The 13,993-nt window shown below is 42.6% G+C and overlaps 1 protein-coding gene across 1 annotated transcript in view; it reads left to right on the forward strand.

Annotated features, from left to right (window-relative positions):
* Positions 1–275: 275 nt before the first annotated feature.
* LOC120421370 (uncharacterized) overlaps positions 276–13,993 on the forward strand; it is a 98,531-nt gene continuing 84,813 nt past the window's right edge. The window contains exons 1-2 of the mRNA XM_039584562.2: positions 276–1,120; positions 7,386–8,166. Of these exons, the coding sequence (XP_039440496.1) occupies positions 8,033–8,166 (134 nt within the window). The 5' untranslated portion in view covers positions 276–1,120; positions 7,386–8,032. The remainder of the gene's footprint in view (positions 1,121–7,385; positions 8,167–13,993) is intronic.

The raw sequence follows: 13,993 nt of genomic DNA on the forward strand, positions 1-13,993 counted from the left end.
TTACGTTTTTGTACGGGATCTTGAGTTTCTTGGGTGGTGTGGTGTGGTGGTGGTGCATTGGGTGTGGAGAGCGGGAGAGCCAGAGAGCAACAACAACAACCCGCCAGCCAGGCCAGCCAGCACCGCACGACGAAGAAGCCTTTGCCGTTCGATTGCTCTCTTTTGGGATGGACGTGGTGCGAGAGAGGAATGGTGAGAGGTGTGTGGAGTGGGAGAGGGAGAGCGAACCTGGGGTAGCTGCGTGGTGTATTTGCAAATGACGTAGTTGGTTTGGTGGTAGTGCCTTGTGGGTAGCGGTGTGGTGTAGTTTTGGAACGGCCCTCGTGCGGTGAGAGAGGAGAGCGCGAGAGAGTGAGCAGCCGAAGCAGAGTTCGGGAAAAGAAAATGGCCGCCGCCGTCGTCGCGTGTGTGTACACTGGCAGCTCTTTGGAACAGCAGCCAGGCTCTGGCCAAAGACGTTTTTGTTTTTCCACGTAAATTTTGCACCTCTGCCTGCAAGCCGCCGTGGTTCATCGACACACACACGGGAAACCGGGAAAGGCCCGGAGATTGGCTCTGTACGAAACGGTTCGCGCGGTGTGTGCAGTGATTTTTCGCGTGTGCGTTCCGAAGTTCCCGGAGAACCGTGTTTCGGGGTTTCGAGTAGGTCGCGCGTTTGCCGGAATCGGTGCACCTACCCCTTGAGAGTGAGTGAAATTCGCGGAGCAGCTGCTGGCCACGGTTCCTCGTTTCGGGTGCCGGAATTCTGTCGTCTCCGTCGTGGTGTGGCCCTGACGGTTGGTCATTGTCGAGGATTGTTTGACGGGAAAGCCCCGGGCTCCGGGTGGCCACCGGACCTAGTAGGCTGCGGAAGCTTCGGCTGGATTTCTTCGGTGGGTTGCTACGATCCGAGAGATTTTTTTATTGGACGTCAGTCAGTGTGTGGTGCTGGATGTGGCCTGGAGAGGAGAGGCAAGAAAACAACTACGTAGTTGCGGGAAAAAGAAGAAGGCGTTCTTCAACAACAACAACAACAGCAGCAACAACAATAGCAACACACACAACAGCAGCAGTAGCAGCAAGCAGAAGAAGAAAAGAGGCGAATTTCTGTGTGTCTATTTCGCGCGATCGGGAAGATGAAGTGAGTGTGATGGGTGGTCCGGGAAAACAGGGAAATTTTACGGCCAAACCTGGCTGACCCCCCTCAGATAATGTGTGCCAATTCCAGTGAGTTTCCCCCGGGCCCAGGGGGACACTTCCGGGGAATCTAACGCGTGTGTGTGTGTGTGTTTGTCCCAAAAAGTGTGAGAAGTGTGATTTTTTTGAAACCGTGACCACGTCGTAGAACCTGTGTCCACGAGGCAGCTTTATCCAAGGTAATATCACAGAATGCAGGCAGCTGACAGCAATCCCGGAACCCGGTCCATGTGGCCACATCGTACGGAAGTAGCACGCAATTTGGCACCGACATGTGACTCCGCAATATGTGTGTCATCATCGTCATCCGTTTCCCCCCTCGGATTCCCGTGGGCCATGTGATTGACTGGTTCGGCAGAATTCGAAATTTTGCGGGGAAAAAGTGTGCGCTGGCCTCGTTGGGGCCTGGGAAAGTGGAATATTCCACGGGGGCTGCTGCCATGTTGGAGCACCCACCAGCAATGTGGGCCGGGGGCCAAACCTCGTGTTAAAGTTAAAGAGTTGAGCGCAGCACAGAACTTAAAGCATGTTTTTTTTTAGTGAAAGGAAGTTTATTGTTGCGTAGTACATTTTTTCAAAGTCCACTCGACCAGAACCTCGTGGGTTTTGGGGAACGTGGTCGGAGTAAATCGATGAGAAAGGGATTGAATTGTGCCAGAATATGCTGTTTTTTCCTTTCCATTATGCAATCAATATGGAATGTAAAATCGGTACAAAATAATTTCGAAAAATAAAAAAAATAATCCTATCAATGTTTTGCAATTGCAAATAATAGATTGAATTTCAAATTGCATTTTCTGCGTAAAAAGTGTTTCCGGGAAGGTTGCAGTGTTCATAAATTGTTTTTACACCAAAATTTGTGTGTCCTTATGCCATGTGGAAAGTAACGAAGATTAGTGTTTGATCGCCAGTTTTCGAGGTCTATTCGGAACAAATTTGCGGCTTTTTACGTCTCAGGTGTTAATTTGATCATCGCTATAAAAAGATGTGATATTTTTTTGGAAATTAAATTTTGACGAAAAAACAACCCGAGCATTCGAGTGTTAATTAGTGGCACTATTTTGCTAAATAAATTAAGGAAATTTTGCTGCGGAATAAAAGTAAAGTGACGATGAATCGAAAAATGAGAATTAAGGAACGCATGTGGAAATGCAAATTTTGCAGATTTTGGGCTGACGTTGGTGTTATCTGAGGCTGTTCGTAGTTTTCGTGGTTGATAGTGATCCCTAAATTTTGTGAAAATGTTTTAATGTTAAAATGTGAAATTTTGTTCGGTGGCTGTGAATACTGATTCTAACAAAATAAAATCAACTTTTTTTTCCAAAGGTTAATGTTCTAGTCTGCAATCTTAGATTAAAAAAAATATTAAAAAGTGCCTCAATCCTGGTGAAAATATAAATAAAAATATCTTGCAGAATATATACACATTTTTGTTTTTTGTTCAAATGAGACATTATTTCTGGAATAACACGAGGAAAGGTCGGATAAGCAAAATGCTAGAGACAGTTTAAACTCACTTTAAAATTCGCAGGATTTATTTATCTTTTTCACATAACTCCAAGTATCAACCAATAGCTGGCCTCAACAGCTTCCTTTCATCGCTGTGGGCTTTTTAATAAGGTTCAATAAGCAAATGTTAACGTAACGTGTATGTTAATTGTGTCGAAACATGGTCAAGTCTGGAGCAATACGAGAAAAGGGCAAATAAGCATTTTGACAGTTTAAACTATTTTGCGCCGGTATTTGTAGCACTTTGGGTGAACAGACTATGTAGTAAAAGATGATTGAACTGTTCACCTAGCGCTCATATTCGATTCCAGGACTAAGTTGCCTGCGGGTATGGAGATCATACATACATACATACATATTAAACTATTTAGCTAATTCTCAAGCATAAAGAATCTTTTTCATAAAACTCGAAGTGCTCCCCAGCTACCTCTAAACATTTCCGGGTTTGTTCAATAGTTATTTGTTGTCTCGGAATTTGCAGTCGAAGCTATCAAAATGCTTATGCGCCCTTTTCAAAGGTTGCTCCAGAATTGTAAGATTCTTATATAAACTGCCATGCCAAACAACGTTGTTGAAAAATGGAATGCAGATTTAATTGATCCTGATAGGTTGAGTTTCATAAATTATACAGAAAAATAGGGTTAGTTAGTTTAAAAATAAACGCAACAAACATCTGGATCTCAAGAACTTGTCATAGAAGCATTATGATTTTTTTGGGAGGGAGCATATTTTTCAGTAAAATCTTTAATGTTTACGGCAAAACGTGTGGAAACTTAAGCTTCATCCAAAAAGTACGTCACGCCCTAGGTCGTGCGAGCTGCCAGTTATGGTCAAAGTATATAGAAAATTATGGTATGCCAGATATTAAAGTTATATCATGTAAATTTTATCATACTTTTTTCAAATGTTTTTTTTTACATGGGCTGAATTTATTCATCATGAACTTTTTTATGATCATATTTAAATGTTTTCACACAGTTGTTCTTTTTCTCCACAATTTACAACTGATTGAATTTCGCAACCACGTTAAACGCAGATCGCGGCCATCAAGAATCTGAAAAAAAATCTAGATTTGATAAACATATTACAAAAGACTAAACATAATTAAAATAATTCAGAAAACAACGATTTTTTCAAACAATCGGTTTAGAATTGTTACTTTGCTAACTCGAACCCGGTAAACACATGAAGATTGACATAAACAAATCTAACAACTTCCAATTTATAAGTATAAAAATTCATTAAAAGCCTAATTAAATTTAAAAAAACTTTGAAAAAATATATTTTGATTTGAAAATCTGCCATACATATCTGCCATGCGTTGAAAGCCTTGAAACGCTGGTGCAACTGTACTGTTTTGACCAAATCTTGTTCATGACGAAAATCGATGTTCAAAAAGTTTATTTGAAAAAATAAAAATAAAAATAGAAGTATTGTTTACGTTTTGCACATAAAACTCGTTTTTGTTTAATTTTAAAATGTACGTGGGACATGTCTTGACAAAATTCACCCCATATTCCAGCCAATTTGTCCATACAATCTTGAAACATCGTAACACCCTTGAATCAACTCGGTGTTTAAAAAAAAAAAAGTTCAGAAAGTTTGACAGTTGGCAGGGCCAAATTTCAAGTTTTAATCGTCTGTCACACACTTCTCGGGTGAGTTTTCAAAAAGCCGTAAGAGCCACCGTGACCTCCGGCACTACCTTCGGTTTTCTCCAAATTGAAACAGTATATAAATTGGTTGGTCGAATACCGTTGCAAAAAGGGCTTTGTTTACCAATTGCTCTTAAGTCCTTTTGAAAACTAATCCGAGACTTTAACCATGACATATGTTCATGAAACTTTCAGAAGTGATTGGAAATCATCTTCTCAGTGGATTCAAAAAAAAATATGTTTGGCGGGACCGTGGTGCAGGGGTAAGCGTGGTTGCCTCTCAACCAGTTGGCTTGGGTTCGGTCCCAGACGGTGGCATTTTTCGAGACGAGATTTGTCTGACCACGCCTTCCGTCGGATGGGGAAGTAAATGTTGGCCCCGGTCTAACCTCAAGGGTTAGGTCGATAGCTCAATCCAGGTGTAGGAGTCGTCTCCCTGGGTCCTGCCTCGGTGGAGTCGCTGGTAGGCAGTTGGACTAACAATCCAAAGGTCGTCAGTTCGAATCCCGGGCTGGATGGAAGCTAAGGTGTAAAAAGAGGTTTGCAATTGCCTCAACAATCAAGCCTTCGGACACTTAGTTTCGGGTAGGAATCTCGCAATCGAGAACGCCAAGGCAATGCCTGTAGAGCGAATAATTTTATTTGATTTTCGGATAAAACATATTATATTTCGCATGATTTCACGTGATTTGGCGGAAAGACTCAACTACTACGGGTTTGCACGCATTTCGCGAAATCGTCAAAATTCACTATCCCTTTTATGATAAAATATTATCTTGTGTGAATGATCTTGAATAAACCACGTGGTCTTCATACTTCTTTTTTCTGTAGATGTTTGGCGAAATCTAATGAACATGAAAAAAAAAATTAAAAAGATTCGTCAAATGGGATGGATCGGAACTACAGTCTTTGTAGAGATAGCAGTTTTCAAAGCATCCGTAAAAGCATAACATTTAATACAGATCTCTGGTTAGTTAGGAAACCATACTTTTTTGTGTTTTTTTTTCTCTAACCGAAACCAATAGATACCATCAAAACATTGTGCAAAAAATAACTCAAATAGCTGTTCAAATACGCCCCAGATGATGGTGTTAGAAAGGTGAAGTTTAATCATACAAAATGTAATTATGCCAAATTTTGTAATAATTTGGTAATTTTATAAGACATCACCAAGTATTAAGTTGATCGTGATAGTTTGATTGCTAATTAAATAAAAAAAAGTAGCTAAATTTTCCAAATTTTTCCGAAGCCAGAAACTGGGTGTGTTGTTGAGGGCTCCTAATCGATATACCAAAGCTACAAGTACGACAAGAATTCGTTACAACGACCCACGCGCAAAATCTGCCATTCTGCTGGCAGGCCGCAGCAGGTTCATTAACGAACGACAAAACAACTCCCTGACTCATGCGAGTTGATTGCGTTCCAGGTCCGCCCTGCTGCTGCTGCAGCCGGCCAACTTTCGGTTCGGTCAACCCAACCCGCTGGCCGCGGGTTTGACCGTAACACACAGTTTGGCAATGGTTTCGTGCTGCTCTGCGTTCTCGGATCGACGGTTTTAGCATGCGAAAAAAAATGGCAACAAACTTGTCTTAGCAAGGAACAACGCCGCTTGCCTTAGAAAATCAGAAATTGACGACCGTCGCTCCACGGGGCATTACATTCAATTTTATTGGAAGAACCAGTTTGGCTTTGATGGCAATAGTGAGCCGCGTGACTGGCCGTCGTTTGCGCGAAAAACCATGTGCTTCTCGCTGATCCAATCGGTTCAATGTTTGTACATTTTTGGCATACGAAATGTACGTGCCTAATTGATGCTAGAAATAAATAAAATAAAACAACAACAAAAAAAAAACAACTTCGTCATCGTCTTCATAAACACATTTCAACACAAAATGGCCGACCTACAAATATCTCCAATATTGCCTTGTCTCGCCCCTTTCCCCACCGTTGCTGAGGTTGGGGCTGACTGGTATTCGTTCCCGAGCCAAGAAGTTGTCGAGATCACACACGACAGGCCACGTACCGGTTGTGGCGTGCGAGAGGCGAAGCTCTGTTTGTTGTTTTTTCCTTGCTCTTCGTGGTTGCAATTTTCTTACGCGTCATCTCATCCACCCTCGCCAGTTCCCGCGACCACGACCGACGATGGGGGTGGATCTGGACCATCGTTAGAATAGAATATATAGGATAGGATAGGATATAGAAGTTCTAGCAACACTGTCTTATGTTAAAACTACTTACTGAAGTGTAATTTTTAACATTCGGATGTAGATAATAACTTCTGGAACTGTCTACTACAAATCCTTGTGAAAGCATTAAAAAACTAACTTATTCAGTTTTTAAAAGTTGGCAACACTGCCACATGAAAAATGTCCACGCAGGTGGAGGGGGGATGGTCCCCAAACGATTTTTATAAATATTGAAAATATTTTAAAATAAATCTAAAATTAAGATTACACATAAAATCAATTTAAATTAAAATCTAAGGGCAATCGTGAATTTTGGGTCGTTCGAAAGTGCCACCACCCTTGAAACATACGTTCCGTATTTCGTATTGGATTTCCCTTCCGGGCATCGAGAAGCCAGGATGTTTCGGTCATCCTGTACTGCTGCTGCTGGGTCGTGTCGATAACAAAAACCGGGGCGAAGCCGCCAGTGCCGATGCATCCACGACGGAATGAGGAGAAATGGCGCGGAGAGCCGAGACCTGAGACCCCGGACAAGACATTGATCAGATTCAGGAAAGCACACACGAGCCACGGTCGGTGGAACCGGTCTCGGACGACCCCGTCGTGAGGGATAATCATGAAATCATGCAGAAGAAAGTTGAAAGGAGACAAACAGGAAAAATTCGTCGAACTCGTGGCGTGGCAGCGGTGCTCGTTGAAGAGTTAGTTCGTCCGGACGACGACTTTGCTGAGTCATGAAAATCACACTTCTCACGCACCCCTCTTCACTTCCAAGCCTGTCGACTATCACACATCATTCTGCGAGTGTGTTTGTGCTGGAAATTTGTTATTAATTGGCGGTTCTTTTTCTTGCTTGCAGGTGCACAAGGTGATTGCGGGCGGGTTTTCCTACTCGTGGTTTAATTTTCGCAGAGTTTGGGAACAATCGCACGTCGCCGTTTCATGGAATGATGAGCCCGCGGAATGAAGCAGTGATTGTGTATTCGATGTGCAAATAAATCTCTGTAAATATAGCTGTGCACCGTGTAGTTTTCTCTAGGCAGAAAATTAAAGTTGCGAAAGTGAAGTTGCAAATGACGTACTAGTAAAGTAGTCTACCTAAGGAAAATACAAATAAAAAAAAATCCCAATTTATTCGTGAATCCATGGAAAAAGCCTGCAGTCTTAATGAAGAAGAGAAAAAAAGAAATGTTGTGTTCCATCTGGTGAGAAGCAGAGTCTTGTGAAATGCTCCTTGCAGCAGTGTTACTCACAGCTCTGAGTATGAAAAGTGAAAAGTGTAAAAATTGCAGCTAAAAGTGAATAAAAAATCCAAGCTTTGCAAGCTTCTATGAAATTGTCAACCAAGCGCAGGAAGAAGGAAAAAAGCAAGCTCGCCGTAGTGGTGGGAAGAAGAAAACGAAGAAGCAAGCATTTGTTTCGACGACGATTCGAGAGCAAAAAAGCGCATTCAAACCAACCAACTGTGTGGACAACTACGGAAAAATATGCTGACTTCGGAATGAGATGGAAGCGGCTATACGTTCTGTGCAGCAGGTTGGGCCACCAGGCCAGAGGGCCGACACTGGCCCTTCTCCGCAGCCTCCCCCAACGATGTCATTTCAACAGCGTGTGCCACCAGGTGCTGCGCAAATTCATAGGTGAGTTCATAGCTTTATTTACCTATTTTCCCGGGGGTTTCCAGTGTGTTGAATTATTTCTCAATCCGTTGATGACATTACTGATTATTTATTTATTTTAAAAAATGTGTGAACAAAAACAACGTCACAAGCATCCAGAAGTTTGGCACAAAAATACTTTACCGTTACAAAATGTAAAAATCTGATCTAAAATAAAATAAAAATCAAATCAAATTATTCGCTCAGCATTGCCTTGGCGTTCTCGGTTGCGAGATTCCTACTCGAAGCTAGGTGTCCGAAGGCTTGATTGTTGAGGCAATTGCAAACCTCTTTTTACACCTTAGCTTCCATCCAGCCCGGGATTCGAACTGACGACCTTTGGATTGTGAGTCCAACTGCCTACCAGCGACTCCACCGAGGCAGGACCCAGGGAGACGACTCCTACACCTGGATTGAGCTATCGACCTAACCCTTGAGGTTAGACCGGGGCCAACATTTACTTCCCCATCCGACGGAAGGCGTGGTCAGACAAATCTCGTCTCGAAAAATGCCACCGGGACCGTCTGGGACCGAACCCAAGCCGACTGGGTGAGAGGCAACCACGCTTACCCCTACACCAAGGTCCCCGTATGAACTTATGAACTTATGTGTAATTCCCCACAAAATGAGAAATTTCCAACCACTCCTGAAAGTTTAGTGAAGATATATCATGATTCAAGTGAGTAGAAGACGATTTTTGCCGATTTACAATGTATGTAACCCCTTCAACCGATTTTAGCTGTCTTGGACGCAAACGAAAGGGTATCGAGGTTTTTAAGCGAAGATGGCGTTCGAATGCCCTAGTAACATTTTAGGTTTTATGTAGGCCATAAAAGCCTATTTAGGCCGTATGAGGGTTTTCAGAACCATGATAGGGTGGTGAACGCCCGAAATGTCAAAATCACGCAGTGGTACCAACATTACGGAACGAGTGTGCCATGGCATGACAGCCATATTTTTTTTCTAATGTTGGTGCTACTGCGCGATTTTGACATTTCGGGCGTTCACCATTCGAGCTCCACCTTCGCTTAACCCGTATAGGCCTGGGTGAAATTGGAATCACTAAAATGGCCATAACTCAGCGAAAACTCAACCAATTTGCATACTTCTTTATTAGTTGGACTCGTTAGAATGTCTATTTTCCGAAAATGACCCGCAGAACCCGGAAATGTTCCGGTGGCCGGAGATATTCCGGTGGGTCACTGGGTCAAACAGGGTCAAAAATGGCCATTTTTGGGTCCCGCACTATTTTGTTGATAGAAATCTTGGAAAAAACACATTTTTTTCATGTTACGATCTTTGTTCTACCAACAGACAATACTGACCAATGATTTTGCACCTCCGGGGATGTTCCGGATTGAGCGGGCAGGTTCCCTACCCCGGGGGAACCGGTAAAGGGACGGTCAGAAATAAAACTATTTCTATCATGGCAATATGGATGTCAATGTTCATCATTTTCATAATTTAGCTCATCTATGATCCCCAAAACCACTTTTGGACCAATCTGGCCACTTTGGGACCGGTTCCCGGTACTCCGGTGGAACCCGGATTATGGCAAATTACGGGATTATTTCTGTATAATTTTTGGCATGGCAATATGGATGTCAAAGTTCATTATTTTCAAAATCAAGCTCATCTATGATCCCCAAAACCACTTTTGGATCGATCTGGCCACTTTGGGACCGGTTCCCAGTACTCCAGTGAAATCCGGAATATGGCAAATTACGGGATTATTTCTGAACAATTTTTGACTGGGCAATATGGGTGTCAAAGTTCATCATTTTCAAAATTTAGCTCGTCCATGATCCCCAGAACCACTTTTGGATCGATCTGGCCACTTTGGGACCGGTTCCCGGTACTCCGGTGGAACCCGGATTATGGAAAATTACGGGATTATTCCTGAATAATTTTTGACAGGGCAATATGGATGTCAATGTTCATCATTTTCATAATTTAGCTCATCTATGATCCCCAAAACCACTTTTGGACCGATCTGGCCACTTTGGGACCGGTTCCCGGTACTCCGGTGGAACCCGAAATATGGCAAATTACGGGATTATTCCTGAATAATTTTTGACAGGGCAATATGGAAGTCAAAGTTCATCATTTTCAAAACAAAGCTCATCCATGATCACCAAAACCACTTTTAGACCGATCTGGCCACTTTGGGACCGGTTCCCGGTACCCAGTGAAATCCGGAATATGGCAAATTACGGGATTATTTCTGAATAATTTTTGACAGGGCAATATGGATGTCAAAGTTCATCATTTTCAAAATCAAGCTCATTTATGATCCCCAAAACCATTTTTGGACCGATCTGGCCACTTTGGGACCGGTTCCCGGTACTCCAGTGAAATCCGGAATATGGCAAATTACGGGATTATTCCTGAATAATTTTTGACAGGGCAATATGGATGTCAAAGTTCATCATTTTCAAAATCAAGCTCATTTATGATCCCCAAAACCACTTTTGGACCGATCTGGCCACTTTGGGACCGGTTCCCGGTACTCCGGTGGAACTCGGAATATGGCAAATTACGGGATTATTCCTGAATAATTTTTGACAGGGCAATATGGATGTCAATGTTCATCATTTTCAAAATCAAGCTCATTTATGATCCCCAAAACCACTTTTGGACCGATCTGGCCACTTTGGGACCGGTTCCCGGTACTCCGGTGGAACTCGGAATATGGCAAATTACGGGATTATTCCTGAATAATTTTTGTCAGGGCAATATGGATGTCAATGTTCATCATTTTCATAATTTAGCTCATCTATGATCCCCAAAACCACTTTTTGACCGATCTGGCCACTTTGGGTCCGGTTCCCGGTACTCCAGTGGAACTCGGAATATGGCAAATTACGGGATTATTTCTGAATAATTTTTGACAGGGCAATATAGATGTCAAAGTTCATCATTTTCAAAACAAAGCTCATTTATGATCCCCAAAACCACTTTTGGACCGATCTGGCCACATTGGGACCGGTTCCCGGTACTCCGGTGGAACTCGGAATATGGCAAATTACGGGATTATTTCTGAATAATTTTTGACAGGGCAATATGGATGTCAAAGTACATCATTTTCGAAATCAAGCTCATCTATGATCCCCAAAACCACTTTTGGACCGATCTGGCCACTTTGGGACCGGTTCCCGGTACTCCGGTAGAACCCGGAACAAGGCAAATTATGGGATTATTTCTGAACAATTTTTGACTGGGCAATATGGAAGTCAAAGTTCATCATTTTCAAAACAAAGCTCATCCATGATCACCAAAACCACTTTTAGACCGATCTGGCCACTTTGGGACCGGTTCCCGGTACTCCAGTGAAATCCGGAATATGGCAAATTACGGGATGATTTCTGAATATTTTTTGTCTGGGCAATATGGATGTCAAAGTTCATCATTTTCAAAATCAAGCTCATCCGTGATCCCCAAAACCACTTTTGGACCGATCTGGCCACTTTGGGACCGGTTCCCGGTACTCCGGTGGAACCCGGAATAAGGCAAATTACGGGATTTTTTCTGTATAATTTATGGCATGGCAATATGGACGTCAAAGTTCATCATTATTCAGAAATAATCCCCTAATTTGCCATATTCCGGGTTCCACCGGAGTACCGGGAACCGGCCTCAAAGTGGCCAGATCGATCCAAAAGTGGTTCTGGGGATCATGGATGAGCTAAATTTTGAAAATGATGAACATTGACATCCATATTGCCCTGTCAAAAATTATTCAGGAATAATCCCGTAATTTGCCATAATCCGGGTTCCACCGGAGTACCGGGAACCGGTCCCAAAGTGGCCAGATTGGTCCAAAAGTGGTTTTGGGGATCATAGATGAGCTAAATTATGAAAATGATGAACATTGACATCCATATTGCCCTGTCAAAAATTATTCAGGAATAATCCCGTAATTTGCCATAATCCGGGTTCCACCGGAGTACCGGGAACCGGTCCCAAAGTGGCCAGATCGATCCAAAAGTGGTTCTGGGGATCATGGATGAGCTAAATTTTGAAAATGATGAACATTGACATCCATATTGCCCTGTCAAAAATTATTCAGGAATAATCCCGTAATTTGCCATAATCCGGGTTCCACCGGAGTACCGGGAACCGGTCCCAAAGTGGCCAGATTGGTCCAAAAGTGGTTTTGGGGATCATAGATGAGCTAAATTATGAAAATGATGAACATTGACATCCATATTGCCCTGTCAAAAATTATTCAGGAATAATCCCGTAATTTGCCATAATCCGGGTTCCACCGGAGTACCGGGAACCGGTCCCAAAGTGGCCAGATCGATCCAAAAGTGGTTCTGGGGATCATGGATGAGCTAAATTTTGAAAATGATGAACTTTGACACCCATATTGCCCAGTCAAAAATTGTTCAGAAATAATCCCGTAATTTGCCATATTCCGGATTTCACTGGAGTACCGGGAACCGGTCCCAAAGTGGCCAGATCGGTCCAAAAGTGGTTTTGGGGATCATAGATGAGCATGATTTTGAAAATAATGAACCTTGACATCCATATTGCCATGCCAAAAATGATACAGAAATAATCCCGTAATTTGCCATATTCCGAGTTCCACCGGAGTACCGGGAACCGGTCCCGAAGTGGCCAGATCGGTCCAAAAGTGGTTCTGGTGATCATGGATGAGCTTTGTTTTGAAAATGATGAACTTTGACACCCATATTGCCCAGTCAAAAATTATACAGAAATAATCCCGTAATTTGCCATATTCCGGGTTCCACCGGAGTACCGGGAACCGGTCCCAAAGTGGCCAGATCGATCCAAAAGTGGTTCTGGGGATCATGGATGAGCTAAATTTTGAAAATTATGAACTTTGACTCCTATATTGCCCAGTCAAAAATTGTTCAGAAATATTCCCGTAATTTGCCTTATTCCGGATTTCACTGGAGTACCGGGAACCGGTCCCAAAGTGGCCAGATCGGTCCAAAAGTGGTTTTGGGGATCAAAGATGAGCTTGATTTTGAAAATGATGAACTTTGACACCCATATTGCCATGATAGAAATAGTTTTATTTCTGACCGTCCCTTGACCGGTTCCCCCGGGGTAGGGAACCTGCCCGCTCAATCCGGAACATCCCCGGAGGTGCAAAATCATTGGTCAGTATTGTCTGTTGGCAGAACAAAGATTGTAACATGAAAAAATGTGTTTTTTCCAAGATTTCTATCAACAAAATAGTGCGGGACCCAAAAATGGCCATTTTTGACCCTGTTTGACCCAGTGACCCACCGGAATATCTCCGGCCACCGGAACATTTCCGGGTTCTGCGGGTCATTTTCGGAAAATAGACATTCTAACGAGTCCAACTAATAAAGAAGTATGTAAATTGGTTGAGTTTTCGCTGAGTTATGGCCATTTTAGTGATTCCAATTTCACCCAGGCCTATACGGGTTAAAAACCTGGATAGGCTTTTAAGGAAAAATAGTTAGAAGTTTCAAATATCTAGCCGTACATTTGAAAGGGTCGAATGAAAACTTAAAATGCTGTTTTGAAGGTCTCGGGACCAAGGAAAAATGTTCATAACATATCAAAAAATGGTGATGTTATTTTTTCAATATTCCGAGATACGATATTTTGCAAATAAAAACTGGGTTATCGATGGGGTCAGATCTTTAACATGCCTGTTTTTCTGTTATAATCTTTTTGGAATTCCGTGGGAACTTTTACTGGAATTACATGACGGGATCCAGACGATAGGTCGTATAATCGATCTAGACATCTTTTTCATCAAAATATCTGAGATCCGGCCTCAAAAAAGAAAGAGTATAACTAACAG

The sequence above is a fragment of the Culex pipiens genome, chromosome 2 (genome assembly GCF_016801865.2).
Source record: "Culex pipiens pallens isolate TS chromosome 2, TS_CPP_V2, whole genome shotgun sequence".
Lineage (NCBI taxonomy): Eukaryota > Metazoa > Arthropoda > Insecta > Diptera > Culicidae > Culex > Culex pipiens.